The 16,789-nt window shown below is 35.5% G+C and overlaps 1 protein-coding gene across 1 annotated transcript in view; it reads right to left on the bottom strand.

Annotated features, from left to right (window-relative positions):
- Window positions 1-16,789, bottom strand: part of LOC142436276 (thyrotropin-releasing hormone-degrading ectoenzyme-like) — a 333,189-nt gene that overhangs the window by 56,167 nt on the left and 260,233 nt on the right. Inside the window, exons 7-11 of the mRNA XM_075540034.1 lie at window positions 13,929-13,994; window positions 13,127-13,314; window positions 7,674-7,762; window positions 976-1,109; window positions 817-872 (exon numbers count right to left, since the gene is read on the bottom strand). Coding sequence (XP_075396149.1) covers window positions 817-872; window positions 976-1,109; window positions 7,674-7,762; window positions 13,127-13,314; window positions 13,929-13,994 — 533 coding nt within the window. The remainder of the gene's footprint in view (window positions 1-816; window positions 873-975; window positions 1,110-7,673; window positions 7,763-13,126; window positions 13,315-13,928; window positions 13,995-16,789) is intronic.

The following is a 16,789-nucleotide window of genomic DNA, read 5'->3' as shown; positions in this document are numbered from 1 at the left end:
CCCCGTTATGAGACAGTGCCTAATGCACGAGACATCTCTAGGTGGTTTTCACAGTATCATAGGAGAATTAACATAACGAATAATGACAAACACTTAAGTTAAGAGAACCACTGTGTCCTAATCTGTAGCTTGTAAAATCAAATTAGTAAATTAAAATTTGCATGTGAAGCAGTACAAACAATTCAGAACTGAGCTGTTTTACTAGTTCGTCTCCAAACTGAATAAATCACTTGGGTTTATTTTCAAATTATTTAATTTAAATAATTTTATTTAATTATGCAAAGCATAATTTACTTTAATAGTATAACAAATTATGAAAAATATCAATGAAAATGCTACTATAAGATTGTTATGACTCTTTTCTTGAGATGTTTAATCTGCATTTTTAATCAAAATTTGGAACTACCTGTTTCTGAAAGCAATAGCTTTTCATAATGCACCACATTTTAAAAAGCTATACTAATCTATGTAAGAGAAAAAAACTGCTAACACTGAAAAGTGTAGTCTATCAAACATTAAATATGGTGCAATGGCCATTTTGTAGAGTTAATTAGTGAAATGGTGAAGCAATTATTAATCTCCAGAGTGGTCAATCGAATTTTCAGTAGAAATTGATCAAGCTTCTTCTGACTCAGAAACACCCTATGGCTAACTATTGATCAAGATTATATGATTATAATTCATATCCCACCCCCAGAGCACATGAAACAAATTATTTCAAAAGATTACTCAAAACATACACGCGATTGAGTTTAATAGAGAAAGTCTCACTAGTGTGAGTCTTGATTGGGTAGTTGCATAGGAAAACACACCTACCTGGCTAGGCTGAAGGCATCGTCGATCAAACCTGCTCGGTTACTGACTGAGAGAACCTATGAGGCCAACCAGAAAAATATTGTCCTGGTTAGAAATTTAGAATTAAAATCCAGGGTTCACATCTGAAAACGGATCTTAAAGAGAAAATCCAGAATTTACCTCATGGTTCCTTATTAACTGTTCGATTAATAATCTCCAATTCCTTAGGTCATAGTTGACCCTAAAGTATCCGGTTTGATTGATGTTCCCCAACAACCAGCTTCCTTTGCCCAGAGAAGTGATCCTGTGGTGCTCTACAAACAGCATGTTTTTCAGAATGAAATAGATTTAGATGTTAATGATATATAAAGTATATTTTCTTAATACCAAGTGTAAAGTTACTAATAATTATTATTGCTCAATTAAAAGCTAATCTTTCACGTAATCATTTGCATCTAGGATATACTAGTAAATGTTTAGTAGGTTATAACTAGCCTCTATTCCTGATAAAATCCCTATCCCCTACACATAATTGTTTTTTCAACATACATGTGACCTAACATGTACTTGTGTCTGTGTGACATAGACTATATATGCATATAGTATGATTAGAATGAAGGGAAAAGTTTTGAGAACTACATTCTCTTAACGCGTTCAGTAAGAAAGTTATTAAAACAATCGAGCTCATTTATTTCACAGTCATGGGTGTTCCTTGCCTCTTCCTTGTGCTTTCTTGGAAATACTATAAATAACAGATGATGCAGCATCATCAATAACGCCGGAAAAAGAAACTGCATTTACTTAAGACTCTAATATTTCTACACATAATTAAAAACAAAGATAATAAATTCTGCTTATTGGAATCACCTTGGAAAATAGTAACTTGATTATATTAGCCAGGTAATTCAATTAAAGAAAGCGAGCTGGTAAAAACAATCTTATAACTTCTTACACATTTAACTCCTTCAAATATGGTACATATGGAGAATGCTATTCATTTTCAATTGTTTCCTTATTTATTTACAAACCATAGGTCACAATTCCAATGATTTTGTACTTCATTGTGGATGCTTTCAGACCTTGTGTGTCCTAGAACCTGCATACTCTTTAAATAAAATATTTTTAATCTTTGTGCATAAATGTAAGGAAATATATGTAAGTGTACACGTATACATGTATAAAACCACTGCCATGGAGTCAGTTCTAACTCACAGTGACCCTATCGGGAAGAACGGAACTGCTGCTCTGGTTATGAGGTCAGCTAGCCTCATCTTTCTCTGAAGGAACAGCTGGCTAGTTTGAACCAGCTTGCAGTCCAAATGCTTAGCTTGCTATGCCACCGTTTACTATAGCATGTGTTCATGTTCTCTATCTACAAAGCCTCCAGGATTCAGCAGAGCTTATGCTAAAACAGTGTCTCATGCCCAAGGGAAAAATAAATCATTTCCATGATAGCTCACACCAGAAAATGTATCACAGAGACCATGTGCAGCCCATTGGAGTCAGCTTCAGTCCATTGTCAATGTTTTTACATCTCAGACTCCAAATCAGGTTTTCCTATTATTTCCCCAAGGACGCATTCAAACATATAGTTTTTGAATGGAATCTCTTTACATAGAGTCCATCAGAAAATAATTCTACTACCACAAAAGGTATCGTGGACAAAAGTGGTCATTAATTGCTCAAAACTGGAATGAAGTGGAAGATTTAGTCCAAACATGCCAGCAAGATGAAGAGGCACCTATTACAGTCCACTAAAATATAATCCCAAACTATTGAAAAAAATCTAATATTTAATGTTTCAAAGCACTGTACTTTGGCCACATTTATATGTAGTACCCGTGCAAACGAGGTTCAGACAGTTGTAATTCAATTGTCCAACACAGCTGAAAATAGTCCATCTCAGGTCTTCCACCATCTAGGCTTCTTTCTAGTCTGGTCTATGCTCCTGACACAACGTGGTATAGTGCTTTTACTATCATAAAATACACATTTTCACATTCCTTCTCTCTTTTTAATTTGAAAGGAGAAATATGACAGTTAAAATAAACTAGAATAGGGGCAAGAAAGTCATGCCCGACTATACATCTATATACATAAATGTTTAAACTTCGATAGCATATTCCTTTTTTAAAACCACTTTACCTATAACCTGATGGACAAACAATGGCCTATAAGGTCCCTTTCAATGCTACAATTCAATGGAAAAGAAATGGTACACATTCTCTTAGGCTGACAATTGATCTCTAGTTTAATAGTGGTATGCAGAAGGAAAAGTCTATCAAGTTCTATTTTAGAGTATGAATGATTTTCTCTACCTATGATACTTTATAATCTCCTTTTCTTCAAAACTTCAATGTTTATCCACACAATTGCTATAAAGAAGCTTTAGAATATCATCCCCATTTTATGGATGCAATGATGACAAGAGATATAGTTAACAAGAAAATGTGGCAAGTATAAAAAATAAAATTGAAACATTAAGGATACTGTTTCTGTTGATCAACTTTGACTTTATTTTCATGCATCTGTAAGTTCACAATGATCTATTCCTTATAAAATATTAAAATCATGTCTGAATTCACAGAATAAATTGGATCTCCCCACTCCTTAAGTAATCACTTTATAGGTGATAATATTTAAAATTCAAGCCTCATATCTGATCATATAATTTAGAGTTTTACAGGTTTCAAATTGTCATGATTTATAATTATTAAATATAATTTAAAAGTTATTTCATGCTCATCTTTTATATAAATCTCATGTGATATAATTGGCTCTTGTTTTTAAATCAATTTTATTCAAAAATTTAAATCTATACTCAAATTAAAATAATATGTATGTATAAATGATAAAAGCAATTCTTACCCCTTTTATGTAGTCTGGTCAGTAAAAAAGAAGGAAAGGAAATAAAAGGCAGCCATCTCCTGCTTTTAAGTTTGCCATTATTAAACTGATAACTAAAACCTGAAGGTTATTACTGTTCGTGAATATTTTTATGTCTCTGGTATAAGTGAAATCTGTAGAGAAATAATCCCTGGCAAGATATAGTAATACATTCTTAAATACCTTTTCAGTTCTAGTTAATTATATCCCTAAAATATTCTTCAAATTAACTAATGGCAAGCAATGAATTTTAAAGTGTTCTTTTTCCATGGCCTCGTGATGTACAGTGCATGATGAGAACCATAAAAAATTATGGAAGCTATATTTTGAGGGTCGGTAATAATAATTAAAATTTCTATTTGGAATGTTCCCAAAATGACACAAGTCTTAGGCCATATCAAAACACAGAGCAGTTAATACTTTAAAATATTTTAGTTCTTATCATTCATTTACCACCACCACACACCCAACACACACCCAACACACACACCCAACACACACACCCAAAACACACACCCAACACACACACCCCAGGACCAAAAGAAGAAGGTGATATATTCTTTACAAACTTGGCTGGCTGCAGATGAGAAGAAATGTCAACCAGGATAACAAAACTGGAAATACACAATAAACTCTGTGATAACTTAGGTGGACTTCCTCCCTAAACTTGTAAGAGAATTAAATGAGATAATGTTCTGTAGCTCTTTAAGAGTCACTGGCATACACCCAATGACAAAGTGTTACATAACTAAGAGATCGCCCAGACAGCCTAACAAAACTTTACAATTTTATCCACGGTAAATAAGGGTGTGCTCATGAGAGAAGTATTAAAAATAACAGAAGAAAATCACAGCCCTAGACCTAGCTCTTTACCTAATTTGCCAACGGACTTGATCCAAGTTACCATCAAATTGTAATAAACTCATTTAGAAGATGGGGATTAAAATCATATTGCTTCTAAGGGCTTCTGAGTCTCAAGTAAGCCAATGCTGAAGGCAAAGGTGAGAGCACTTCAGCACTAGTTTAGTGTTTACTGACCTTTCAGAGCCAGTGTCTACTCTATTCTGACTGTGTTCTTTCCTAAAATGTAACTGAATGTATTGCCTTCCACTCTTGGGTAAGCAAATATCCAGTAAATATGCAAGCTATTACATTTATAATGCCTAGATTGTTGGTATTTTCTCAGTGAAAATGAAAGAGAGAAAAAATTTTGGCTGTTTCTAATAACTTAAAAATTGACTTAATACTTTAGGTAGCGTTTTATGTCATCTTTAGAAATAATTATATATTTATCCAAAGGGCTTCAAAAATTTAACTCTCAAGAAAATATGATGATGATAATCAAATTTAAACTTTATAATTAACTATGGCCTTGTGTGAATATATGTGAAATAAAATCTTTACTGACCATGAAAAATTACAAAACATTGATCTGGTTGTTGTCATTAAAATTTGGCATTTTTTTACATGTGTTTATAACAATTGACCAATGCGTTTTTCTCCCTGGCTTAATGCAGATACTTTTCATGTACATTAGTTGTTTGTTTTGAATAAAATAGGAGATAACATATAAAAGAAGTTGAGGTTAACCAATCTTTTCTTTTTACCTAATTATAGTGTGGTGTCAGGTTTTTACTAGGCCTCATCGAAGTTCAGGACTTCAAGAGAAGATGGTGCATAGGTAAAATGACACTGAAAAAGGCAAACTAGAAAGATGACTTTTATTTTTAGCTTCACTGGGAATCGGTCACCCCAATTTGTGCATTTATAAAGCATTTATAAGGCCTTCAAGTGACATGTGGAAAACTTACTTGCTATTGAGTAAACACTTGACGGTATTGAGCAACCTTAAGTATTAAGTGTTACCATGTTCGTGTCAAATAGAGAACACTGCTGGGATTGAAACAAAAGGACACCTTACACTCTGATATGTGTGCAGTGCCTGACTGTGGGGTGGGGATGTGCCACTCACAATACCCCCTTCATAAATAGCATCCCCTAGAGTTTTAAAGCGTATACCTGTGCAGTTCTTCATAGCAGTTCTTCATATTAACATTGGTGATATTTAAGGCAAACATGTTGAAAGAATGGACTGTCATTATCCTGATTAATAACTCAAGATGAAGCAATCTCTCAAGTACAACCTGTATTGGTCAAGGGACGGCTTATGGTCTTCCCAAAAAGGAGAAAGTAAAGGATAAAGAGGAAATACCTTCTCCAGCAGGTTTCCAGTAAGAACAGACTCCCTATAGCCCTCACCTTCTAAGCTGAGTGTTTAGGCTGATTCAAATATATAATCAGTAAGTACTTCTACATTTCTTTAACTTTCTCATTTCCACTCTACATTTCAAAGGGATATGTCGTAGTTTATTTCTGAAGATATTATATCTCATGTTTCTAAGAAATGTATGGAGGGATGGCATAATTCAAATCGTTGGACAATTACAACTCCCTAGTTTCATTCACCATGTAATAACATATTATGTATTCAAGTAAAGGTGCTTCATGGGGATAAAAGAGAATTATAAAGGAAAATAAGATAGTAAGTGTGAATTCAGAATCACGAAATAAACGCTAACTCAAAGCAATTAAAAGAACAAATTGTAATGAGTTATTTTAAAGGAGAAGAAACCAATAAATGTTACAGTCAGCATTTCAATGTACCACCACATTACATGTGAATGTCTTATATACAATAAACGTGAATGGAATTGTAACTCTTTATAATATGCAGTTTCATATTAAAATTACATTAACACGAAATTATGAGTAACCTTCACCCCTGGGAATTACAAGTGTTTATGTTTCTGATAGTCAGATTACATTCTGGATTCAGTACATTTTGCCTATATGTAGCCATGCATCTATTTTGAGTACTTAACTGTGCCATGTATGAAATGAAACAAACATTTGTTTATTTACTTAAAACAAAAGATATATGCTCAAAATGATGTTTATAGCATAAAGAATTAAAATACACTAACAGCATTGGTGAAAGCAGCAAGGGGAAAAAGGTAGAAAAATGTGACCTTCTTAGTGCCACTGAAGTGTTAATAGAAGATGATCATCGCCTTTTCTCCAACTCGCTGGGAAGCGGAGCAAAAGGAACCCTCATGTGGACCCTGCTGTCCATGAAGGACTTAGAAGGGACTCAAGTACTCTTCTGTGAGTGATTGCAAATAGGCCCCTCTCCTGTTTGGCGCCATTTACACAGACAATAAGGAGCCCTGGTGGTGCTGGGGTCAAAGAGCAACAGCTGCTAACTAAGCGTCCCTGGTTCAGTCTCACAGCTCCTCTGGGGGTGAAAGAGGACACCGGTGTCCTGTGCGTGCAGGTACAGCCTGGGACACCCTAAGGGGCAGTGCTCCCGTGTCCGAGGACTGCTGGGAGTTGGAATCTATTTGATAGCACTGGGTCTGTGGGTAGAAAGACAATGAACTGGCTCTTCTCCCTGCACCTTGAGGTTTGACCCCCAAAGGGTGCACTTTGAGGACAACTCTAATCCTCTCCCTTCAAATCCAATAATTATAATTATCTAATCCCATGAAGGATATTGCTTCTCTGGTCTCTAAAAGAGATAGTCTGAAAATGCAAAGACAGTGGAATGGGATTAAAACTGTTGCCTCAGTTTCAGTTTGTGAGACACTGCTCTAATGGGAGTTCTGCTTACATTTTAATTAAATGTGTGATTATGAAATTATACAGTTTAAAACAGCTACGATGAGATCTACAAAAGCATTTAAATGTTTTCTCTTCACCATGAAAGGAACGAATAAACAAGAATTATATAGGCAGGGTGAAATTGGATGAGTCAGAAATTATACAGAAGAGATCCTCTTATGCTTTCTTATCTTGTAGAGGTGATTATCATTCTTCCATCTTCTCTTTCTAGTTTGTCTTTATGCACATTTTTATAACCCCAGAAACCAGAGGTTAAGTTGCTGAACAATTATCTGAAACCAATTGTCCACAGGGGAGAATATATATCTTACCTGATTTGTTAGACACCCAAATAATTGCTTCTGAAGACACATGGCTTCTATTTCCTACCACAATGGTTAATGGAATCTGCCACAGGTAGTTGCAAAATAGAAGAGTAGCTTTAAAAATACAAATTGGTGTTCATTTGAAAAACATGCATCTTCAGAGGGATTTTTATTAATGCTTTTTAGGGAAGCTACCAAAAACAACAATAAAAAAAGCACTCAGACATCAAAGTAGATTCTAATTCATTGTTTCTATCTCACCAAGAAGACTGTGCACTCAGAAGTTTTCTGTCAATGTAGAAGAGATCTCCTAATAATATACTTTGCCAAAAAAACCCAAAATGTTTGCATTAGGAGTTAAAAGTGGCTAAATACTACAGTATATATTGATTTGAATCTTAAAATAATTCATTTCTATTGTTTTAATATTAAACACTAGTGATTTTATGTATTCACATTTCACCAATTTCTCCTTATTTATTTTATAACTGTTCAGAGAGATATTTTATTATATTTCCATAAGGTTAATATGGCACACATAAGGTGATTCAGGCAAAGAGAATAAAACAAGACTGACAAGATCCCCCTAAAATCCATATAAACACAATGCACCCGACAGGGCACACCTAATGTCCTGCTGATTTAAATGAAATTTCCAAATGGATTGGCCAAGCACCACCGATACTTAATGTTCAAATGTGGGTCAGAGTTATAAAAGAGAAACATTTGATAAGGTTTGCCTTTTATAGTAATAAAAATCAAGGCCTATATGTTTACATAAAGTATCTATTTAATCTGAAAGGCTAACCAGTTAATGATAGATGATTTTACATTGCGTTCAAGCATTATATTTTATTTTCTTGAAATATAACCTGATTCCTTCAACTAATCATTGTGCTATTGCTAAACAGCTGGGAGTTCAAAGCTAAGAACTGTCCCACGGGAGGAAAGTGGGGCAATCAGCAACTGTACACGTTTACAGGGTCAGTAACCCTATGCAGGGTCATGACGAGTCAGAATGGACTTGCTGACGTGGGCCTGTCTTGTTGTTTTAGTTTGCTTTTATCATTGTGTCATTGGCAAGACTTCACAACAAGCGAGCAATGAGTATTAAAGTCATATATTTTGTTTGTGATATAAGAAGCTATACTGTGTCAGCTTCATAACTGGAGAGCGACTGAAGAACTGAGAACCAGGGGAGACGCCAAGTGACTGATCATAAAATGGGCGTCTTTCTGGAGATTTGGGAAGAGCAGTGCTGAATCGGTCCCTCGACACATAATTGTTTTACGTGTCACAGAGTTCATTTCTCACACTCACAATTAATACATGGGAATTCATCAAGAGTAATATGTTAGATGGAAAAGAGGAAAATTCATTATGTCATAACAACTGCTATCCCCAAAGTCAAAAGTCAAAAGGCCATCCTTGACATTCTGAATTTTAAATGATAAGCTGAACTTAATCAGAGAAACATTTCTGAGTGCCAACCATGTGAAGGTACCCTGTTACACTGTAATTGACTCCACATAATCCATCATGAAAGAACCAATTTATTGTTGCCTAACCTGGTTCTTTGGATAGAAGTTAGTGAACAAAACAATTTATGTTCCTTAAGAGAGGCCTCGACGCATGCAATGAAAAACATGTGATAAATATATGACAATGGACACACCGTGGGAACATCACAGCCAGATTATTTTATTATTTTTTAAACAGCATCCCTCACCAAAGATAATTAATCTATTTTGGTTAATTGGAAAAATAAGTTACGAGGCAATAGTACCTGGATCTAATCTAAATGCTGGATCTAATTTTCAATTTAAAACACAAGTTTTTTTTTTGTGTGTACTTGCAAACAATAGATATTGGAGACATTCAATTAATTACTCTCTGTAATTAGACCGAAAGGAACTGGGTGGAGTATAAGTAAAATGAAAGACCAAATCAATTTCTCTGTAAGACATAGACTAACTTTATGAACAAGACTTTATAGGTGTATATCTTCCACATTGAATTGACGATCTAAATTGTGAAGCCAAACAGATATTAATTAAAAAGCAAACAATATATACGACTAAAAACATCTAAAGACCCTCTAAATAAGTCTAAGACTCTAGTAGTATGTAATATTTTAAAAAGTGATTAGAAAAAATTAATGTGTGTAGTTAGATTATGTTCTTGTTGTTTCTGTTTAACTGATCATATGGATATCATATTTTAAGTAACAATAGAAAATTTTCAAAAAATATATCCCTTTCTTCAGTAGTTCTTAAGAATTCTGATTGTACTAACATGGAAAAGAATTGGTACGTTTTAAAAAGTGGAATGAGAAAAATCACACCCAGGAGTTGCTACTAACATTCACGAAGCATTGATGCACACAGGGAAACCCTCCGGAGACTGCTGCAGGTGGGGCCCATAAGGAAAGGGTGAGTGTGCGGACACACAGAATGCCCTGTCGCCCAAGACTCCCAGGAGGTGCCCCATGCTTCAGGTGGTATTAGTTAACAGTGAAATGTATTAAATTTATAATGAAATGAAGGAAAAACAAACTACGAAAATTCACAACTTCCTGTGTACCAAAGTCCTACCAAGGATTTTATGCACTTAAACACATTACTAAATATATGCAATTGTTAGAAATAGCAAAGATTCATTCTTCCTCTACTTAACAGCTAGGATGTACATTTATTACATATGGAAAAATAATTACATTACACATTTAAAATGTTCCAGGTAAGAGGTAATGATAATTGTCCCACAGAACAGTCATGGCAAAGCGAAAGTCATGATCAGTAAAGCTGGGTGCTTTGGGACCTACGGCTGACCTGTAGAGTGGGGGGCCTTTGGCTACTTAACTGGGTTTGCTGATGCACAGAGCTGGAGCTAAGTGCTTTGGGCTGAACCTTACACAGGAGTGCCATGCTTGCTGGGTCTTTGTTATCACCTGGAAGAGAACTTGGTGACTTCTCCTGACAGGACAACCATGTCCTATGTATTTTTCACCTTGATTGTATGTAACCTGTAAACTTCCTTAAATAAAACCCTTTAATCTCAAATATTGTCTGTGAGTTCCCAGTTGCCCCTCCAATGAACGATCCAAGTCAGTAGCTGAAAAGTCGAGAGCCGTGAGAAACATTTATTTTAGCACGTCAGCAATGTCTCTTCTAGAGACCTCGGAAGGCTTGTACAAGGAGCACACAGACTTGATTTTCAAGCTTTAACTGAACATTAATATAAATTAAGCAATAATCTAAGTGGGGAATAGTAAATTCTCATCTAGAGATGGATTCTGTCCTACTAGGAAAATTATTTTAAATAATAGAATGTCATGTATATATATTTTTTTGCTCTGTTTGCCATTAAATGGATTCTGACGCATGGTCCTCCAACAGGTCGGGGTACAACTGCCTTAGGGTTGTCCCGGTCTGCTGTCTTAATGGGAGCACACTGCTCCCCCTTTCTGCCAGGGAGTGGCTGGCAGCTTCGACATGCCATCTTTGCTGGCGGCTGAGCACTTTAACACTACGCCACCAAGGGGATTTTAATTTTCCTCAACATTTTTATATACCAATTTCTCAGATTCAGAACCATCCAGGTGGTTTTATAATGCCAGCAGAAGCTAAGCGCTCTGTGCTAAAACTGCTTACTCATGCTGAGAGACTTTCCCCCGTGAAGAGCCAGGCTCCTGGCTGACACCTCTGATGCAGGTTATGGGCTGGCAGAGTATTTTTGTTCAATATTTGTTCTGTCATCTGGGTGTCCTTTCTGTTTTTCTGCATCGGGGAGGCCTGTGTCAGACTGTTCATTCTCAAAGGCATGGCCCCAATCTGGCTTCGCCACAGTCAAGTCGTTTTTGTGTACTTCGTGGTCCAAGCCGAAGCGTGTTTCGCCTGGGGCCAGACGGTGGGTGATCAGGGCAGCCTTTGACAGCTGTGGGGACCCAGAGAAGGGGACGAAGCAGTGACAGGCAGATCCCAACAGGGTGAAGGGAGGAGTGTTATTCTGCGTGTTCGAGGAGTTTAATTGCAAAAGGCAACTCCTCATACCTGGTGAAGGCCTCTCTCTACTTGAGCCTTTAACCTCCATGTGCCCCCATCTTGACGAGAGTAGAACAAACTGCAAAGTCAGCAGTTTGAAGCCTCCAGCTCTTCCGCTGGAGAAAGAAGGGGGTCCTACTCCCAGCCCCAGCCACAGTCTCAGAAACTCCCAGGCTAGTTCAACCCTGTGTTTAGGGGGGCTAGGAGTCGCCATCAACCTGATGGCGCAGAATTGGGTTTTCATCTGTATGGCAGCAGACCTGCAAGTCTGTCCCCGGCAGCATGGCTGGGTGAGAACCCAGGGCCAATCTTTCCATTCTAACTGCTGTGGAGCCCAGCTCCTTCCTACACCTATAGTATCGTATCGTATACTATAGTATCGTATCGTATTGTATAGTATAGCTGCTGTACCAGTATTTATCTCAATACAACAGTGAAGACTTCATGTTTTCTTAAATGGAGTTCCAATATCAGCCACCAGAAAATGTTCATGAATCTCCCTAACACTTTTATTCACATCAAGCTAACTTGGAGATGCTATCCATTCATGTAAGTTTAAAATATTCCCCACCAATCCTACATAATAATGGATGATGAAGTCCAGCATCCTAATTTCCCAAGGTGATAGGACACAGCATGAGTAAACTAATATGAGCACTTCTATTTACTTATTACTTTTGATCTCTATACTTGCCCTCCCTTCACCCCTCCAATCCCTTACCAGGGCATTCTATATATAAATTTAAAAACTGCCTGATTTGAAGTGTACTTTCTTACATTGACTCAGTCTTTACTGAAACAAAGTAGTAAAAATAAACTAGAAAAATTGGATAGAATGTTTATATTCTGAATTTTAAGTAATTAAATGGGTTCCCCAATGTTAAATTTATAGCAAATCAAAATTCAGGTGTGTTTTCTATAGTTTTAAACACCACATTTGAGGGAAAGAGAATATATTTTCATATTGCCACTTCTACTTAAGATCACCTTAAGGTATTTATTTAGTTTTTGAGTTTTGTTAACTAGGATAATATTTATTATCTAAATACTTTTGATTTGGTTTTCTAGATTGATCCCATTCAATTCACAACACACCTTAACTTTCTTAAAGATGATTAAAAAATATTATAACAAAAAGTAAAATATCATATCTCACATTTAAAATGATTAGAATAATTTAAAATAGTCTTCAATGAAATACCATAAGTGTGCTCATCAATCAGGGGTTAAAATATGTAAGGTATCGGCAGTAAAAGGAATCAAAAATACCATATGGAAATAAAGAAATAAAAAGAGTCTTAACTTATATTTCAGAATTATGTTGTCAAAATTATCTTAAAATATTAAAATTAAAAGGTGAATGGAAAAAAGAAAAGTTCCTATATTCATGTTAAATTAAAAGAGAGTCAGTGGTACCTGCTGTTTCGATGTTCAAAGGTTTTGGTCTTAGCACTTATATCATAAATGAAGCGTTGCTGGGTAATGGTTACCCTCTTTTCGGCTTTTGCATTTCCCAAGATGGTGATAACAGGATAGCCCTTCTGGAGCGTCCACTGATCCATGACTTCTTGTATATTTACATATTTTCCATTCCTCTTCAAAGCCTTTAGAACCCAAATTGGATAAATGAGCTTTATAAGCATGAATTATACATATAATTATATTAAATCATTTTCACTTTTACCTTTAATATTTACCTAAATATGAAACATTTCAAGATCAGTGAAGCTAATATAATGTGTTACTAAAATTAATTTTCTCACCTTAAGTTAGGCTTCATGCATATATATATGGAAGTTTCATTAGCATTAATTTTTTTTACATAATGGAGAATAAAATACATTTTACTGGTAAAGTAAATACATGCAGCATCATTAAATATCCCCAGTGTGTCTAGTTGGTATATTTAAATATTTTTCATGCACACAAGAAAACATATTTCCTTAAAAACTTGCAGTATTTCTCACTTTAGCATGACTCACTTCCCAAATATATTAAAATTGTATTCCATAATTATTATCTTTTTAAAGTATGAAAGGCATCAATAACATTAAGTACATTTAAATCCCATTGTATTTTTATTACATTTTATATAGCTCATTACTATACATTTATAAATAATATGCGACAAAGGAAATAAAAGCTCAAAATGAAAACATACTGTCAGCGTCAATAAAAGTTACCAATGGTTTGGGTTCTTTTTCTTCCTATACTTTACCTCTGAGAAGGCATTCCAGAGATCATTTCTGGCTGCGTTGCCATACTTATGAATGGTTAAATAATCCTACAAAGAAAATAAGATTTGAATTACAATTTAACTGCTAAGCAATTACCAGTTAATATAATCATTTCTCAAATCAAATAAACAATTCTATTTGCTGTGCTTATATTGATACAAAGAGAAATACTCATAAAGGTTTATAAGAATTAAATTTTAAACTATTCAAAAAAACTTAAGCATAGCATATTTTCTAATTAAGTATCAAATAACTTTAATCTTTAAAAATTATTTTTGAGAGTTGAATCATTTATAGATTTGGGGGGGGTCAAAAAACATCCCTTCATTTATCATGTCAACCTTGGCTTTTTTAATTAAATTACCTCCCCAGTGTAATATTTTGGGAAACCTTGCCCATCAGGATTTTAGACTGGAATCTAAAAAAATATTTCATGGGATAAGAACAACTCTGACAATAACAAATCTTTACTGCGGTGGATGTCTTTCGAGTTCAGATTCCATGGAAGAGTATAAAATGAAAGCAATGTGTGGTTTTGTGTGACCCTTATCAGAAGGCCTAACTAAGAAAGATTTGGTCAAGTGGGACTGGCTGATTTTTGTCTACGTAGCCAGTGTAAATGAGTCCCAATGGCCTTCTGTTAGTCAAACAGGTAAGAGGTATCACTTTGCCCAAAGAGGACTGTTGTCACAGGCTTTCTAGTGCGAAGGTGCCTATTATCACAGAGATAAACATTGCTTTTCATTGACTTGATGAAAAAGTATTATTAAAAAGAAATTTTATCCTGGTCTAATATTTTTTTAATTTAGGAATTCCCAACTATTAGTTAAACCTACACACTCTCTTTCTAATTTAAGCCTTCCTCCTCTCTGGGAGGCATGGATGCATCGCGGTGAATGCGTCCTCAGTTATGACGACTGGGCACTTAGTTTTCCGATGTCGAAGTGGGAGAAGGAGAAGAACATAGATGATGTTAAGCAAAGTGTCTCATTTGAGATCCTTTCAGCCCTAGAACTTGGAGGTAACAGGCAAATGCTTAATTTACATGCCAGTTCTGAAACTGGGGGAAAAATGCTGACTCCATTGAGAACTTTATGTAAAGTGGGATGCTTTGGAGATAATTAAAGTTGTAGAAGCAGATTTTCTGAAATACAAATTGTAGCACCTGTGACAGATTGAGCTTTTGTGGGCAACTCACATGTTCAGATGGCACCTCCCACTTAATCAGACGCCTGGAGAAGTAACATCCACACTGACTTAGCAATGACAGATTTCTCATCAAGATGCTCTGGACAACTTTACTGCGAATTTAGATCTCCAAAGAACTAATCTGAACCTGGAGTTTAGCTTTGGGTAGGAGAGCTATATGAAGCACTCTCTATTTGAACCCTGGGACTAGGATTTAAATCATTTTCTGATTAGGTGTTAAAATTTTTAGAAATTTTGCTTTTAATTTGTTTGTGTGTGTATCTTGGGGGAATCTCTTGAATACACTGAAAAACAATGGACATTGAAACTTATAAATGTATGTGAAACATCTATTTAAATGAGAACTATTATTGTTGAGTTCTGTTTATGCAGAGGTATTGGGATAATAAAAGAGAGGCAGCAAAGGGACACCGATAGATCTGGAAAGGACCGATGCAGGAATACAGGTTTCCCCTTGGGGTGGATCAGAATATCTACAGTCAGTCTACCATGAGATCGGTTGGATCTTAGCTTGATTTTGATCATTAGCTCAATGTCTTTTTTACTCTCCCAATTCTGTATAAGGCTCCAATTTGTTTCTAATAAGCTGAAATGGCAATCAGTCAGGATTAAGAAGGGGGTCTTCATATGCCAGGCTGGATATTCAGGATAGAAATGGTATGTTTTTGTTGGAATCCCATCAGCTTCAATATTCATGGCATTGGAATTCTTCAGATTTCAACTCTTTCCTCCCCAAACACATATTCTTTAGTTATCCCAGCCTTTCTCTTATACAACAACGATATACATATGGAAATATATTCTTAGTCTTTGGAGAATTACAAAGAAAATGTGAGGATCATGCCTATTAAAAACCATATCATCTATTTATTCTTTTATTTCCATGAATTGTATAATGCACTTAGTATAGACCAGGAAGGTTTCGTGGGAATGGAGGAACAGTGATGGGCAAAAGGTCGTTGAGAAAAAAATGTAAATAACAAGATGCAATTTGAGTAGGTCCCTGTGACTGAAGCTGTGAAAGTCTTGGACCAAAAATTACAGAGCCAAAGCAATTCCAATGGTTGGTGCATGTTTACATCGAACGACTTTAAGTTCTATTCTAACCTACCAGTAAATGAATATGGCAATGATTGGATAAGAAATTTATTAATAAATATAGACACATATATGAAAATCCAACATTAGATATGACATTACAATATAAATGTATAAAGTATAATGCTTTGACATCCACTGTAAGAACAGTGATGGGCTGTCTATACTAGATATTTCAGAAATGAAAGAAGTTGAAAATAATGAAGATGATTAGTTGAATATACTTATGAGACCTATCTAGCAATATAAACTGATTACAAGTTAAAAAGGGATTAACCGAAAGCATATTCTGATATATCTACCTATGGGAAAGCAAACTGCATAGTAGTTAAAAGTGAAGTGAACTACTTTAAAATGTAGTTAAAAGGAAGGTTCAATATTATATAACCCAAACCTCTCTGCCATCAAGTCAATGCTGACTCATAGTGACCCTCCGAGGGTTTCTGAACTGTAACTGTTTGCGGGAGTAGATAGCCCTGTCTTCCTCCCATGTACCTGCTGGTGGGTTTGAACTGCCAGCCATGTGGATCACAGT

The sequence above is a fragment of the Tenrec ecaudatus genome, unplaced genomic scaffold (assembly GCF_050624435.1).
Source record: "Tenrec ecaudatus isolate mTenEca1 unplaced genomic scaffold, mTenEca1.hap1 Scaffold_191, whole genome shotgun sequence".
In the NCBI taxonomy this organism is placed as follows: Eukaryota; Metazoa; Chordata; class Mammalia; order Afrosoricida; family Tenrecidae; genus Tenrec; species Tenrec ecaudatus.
This window is presented reverse-complemented; position numbering and strand designations above follow the sequence as displayed.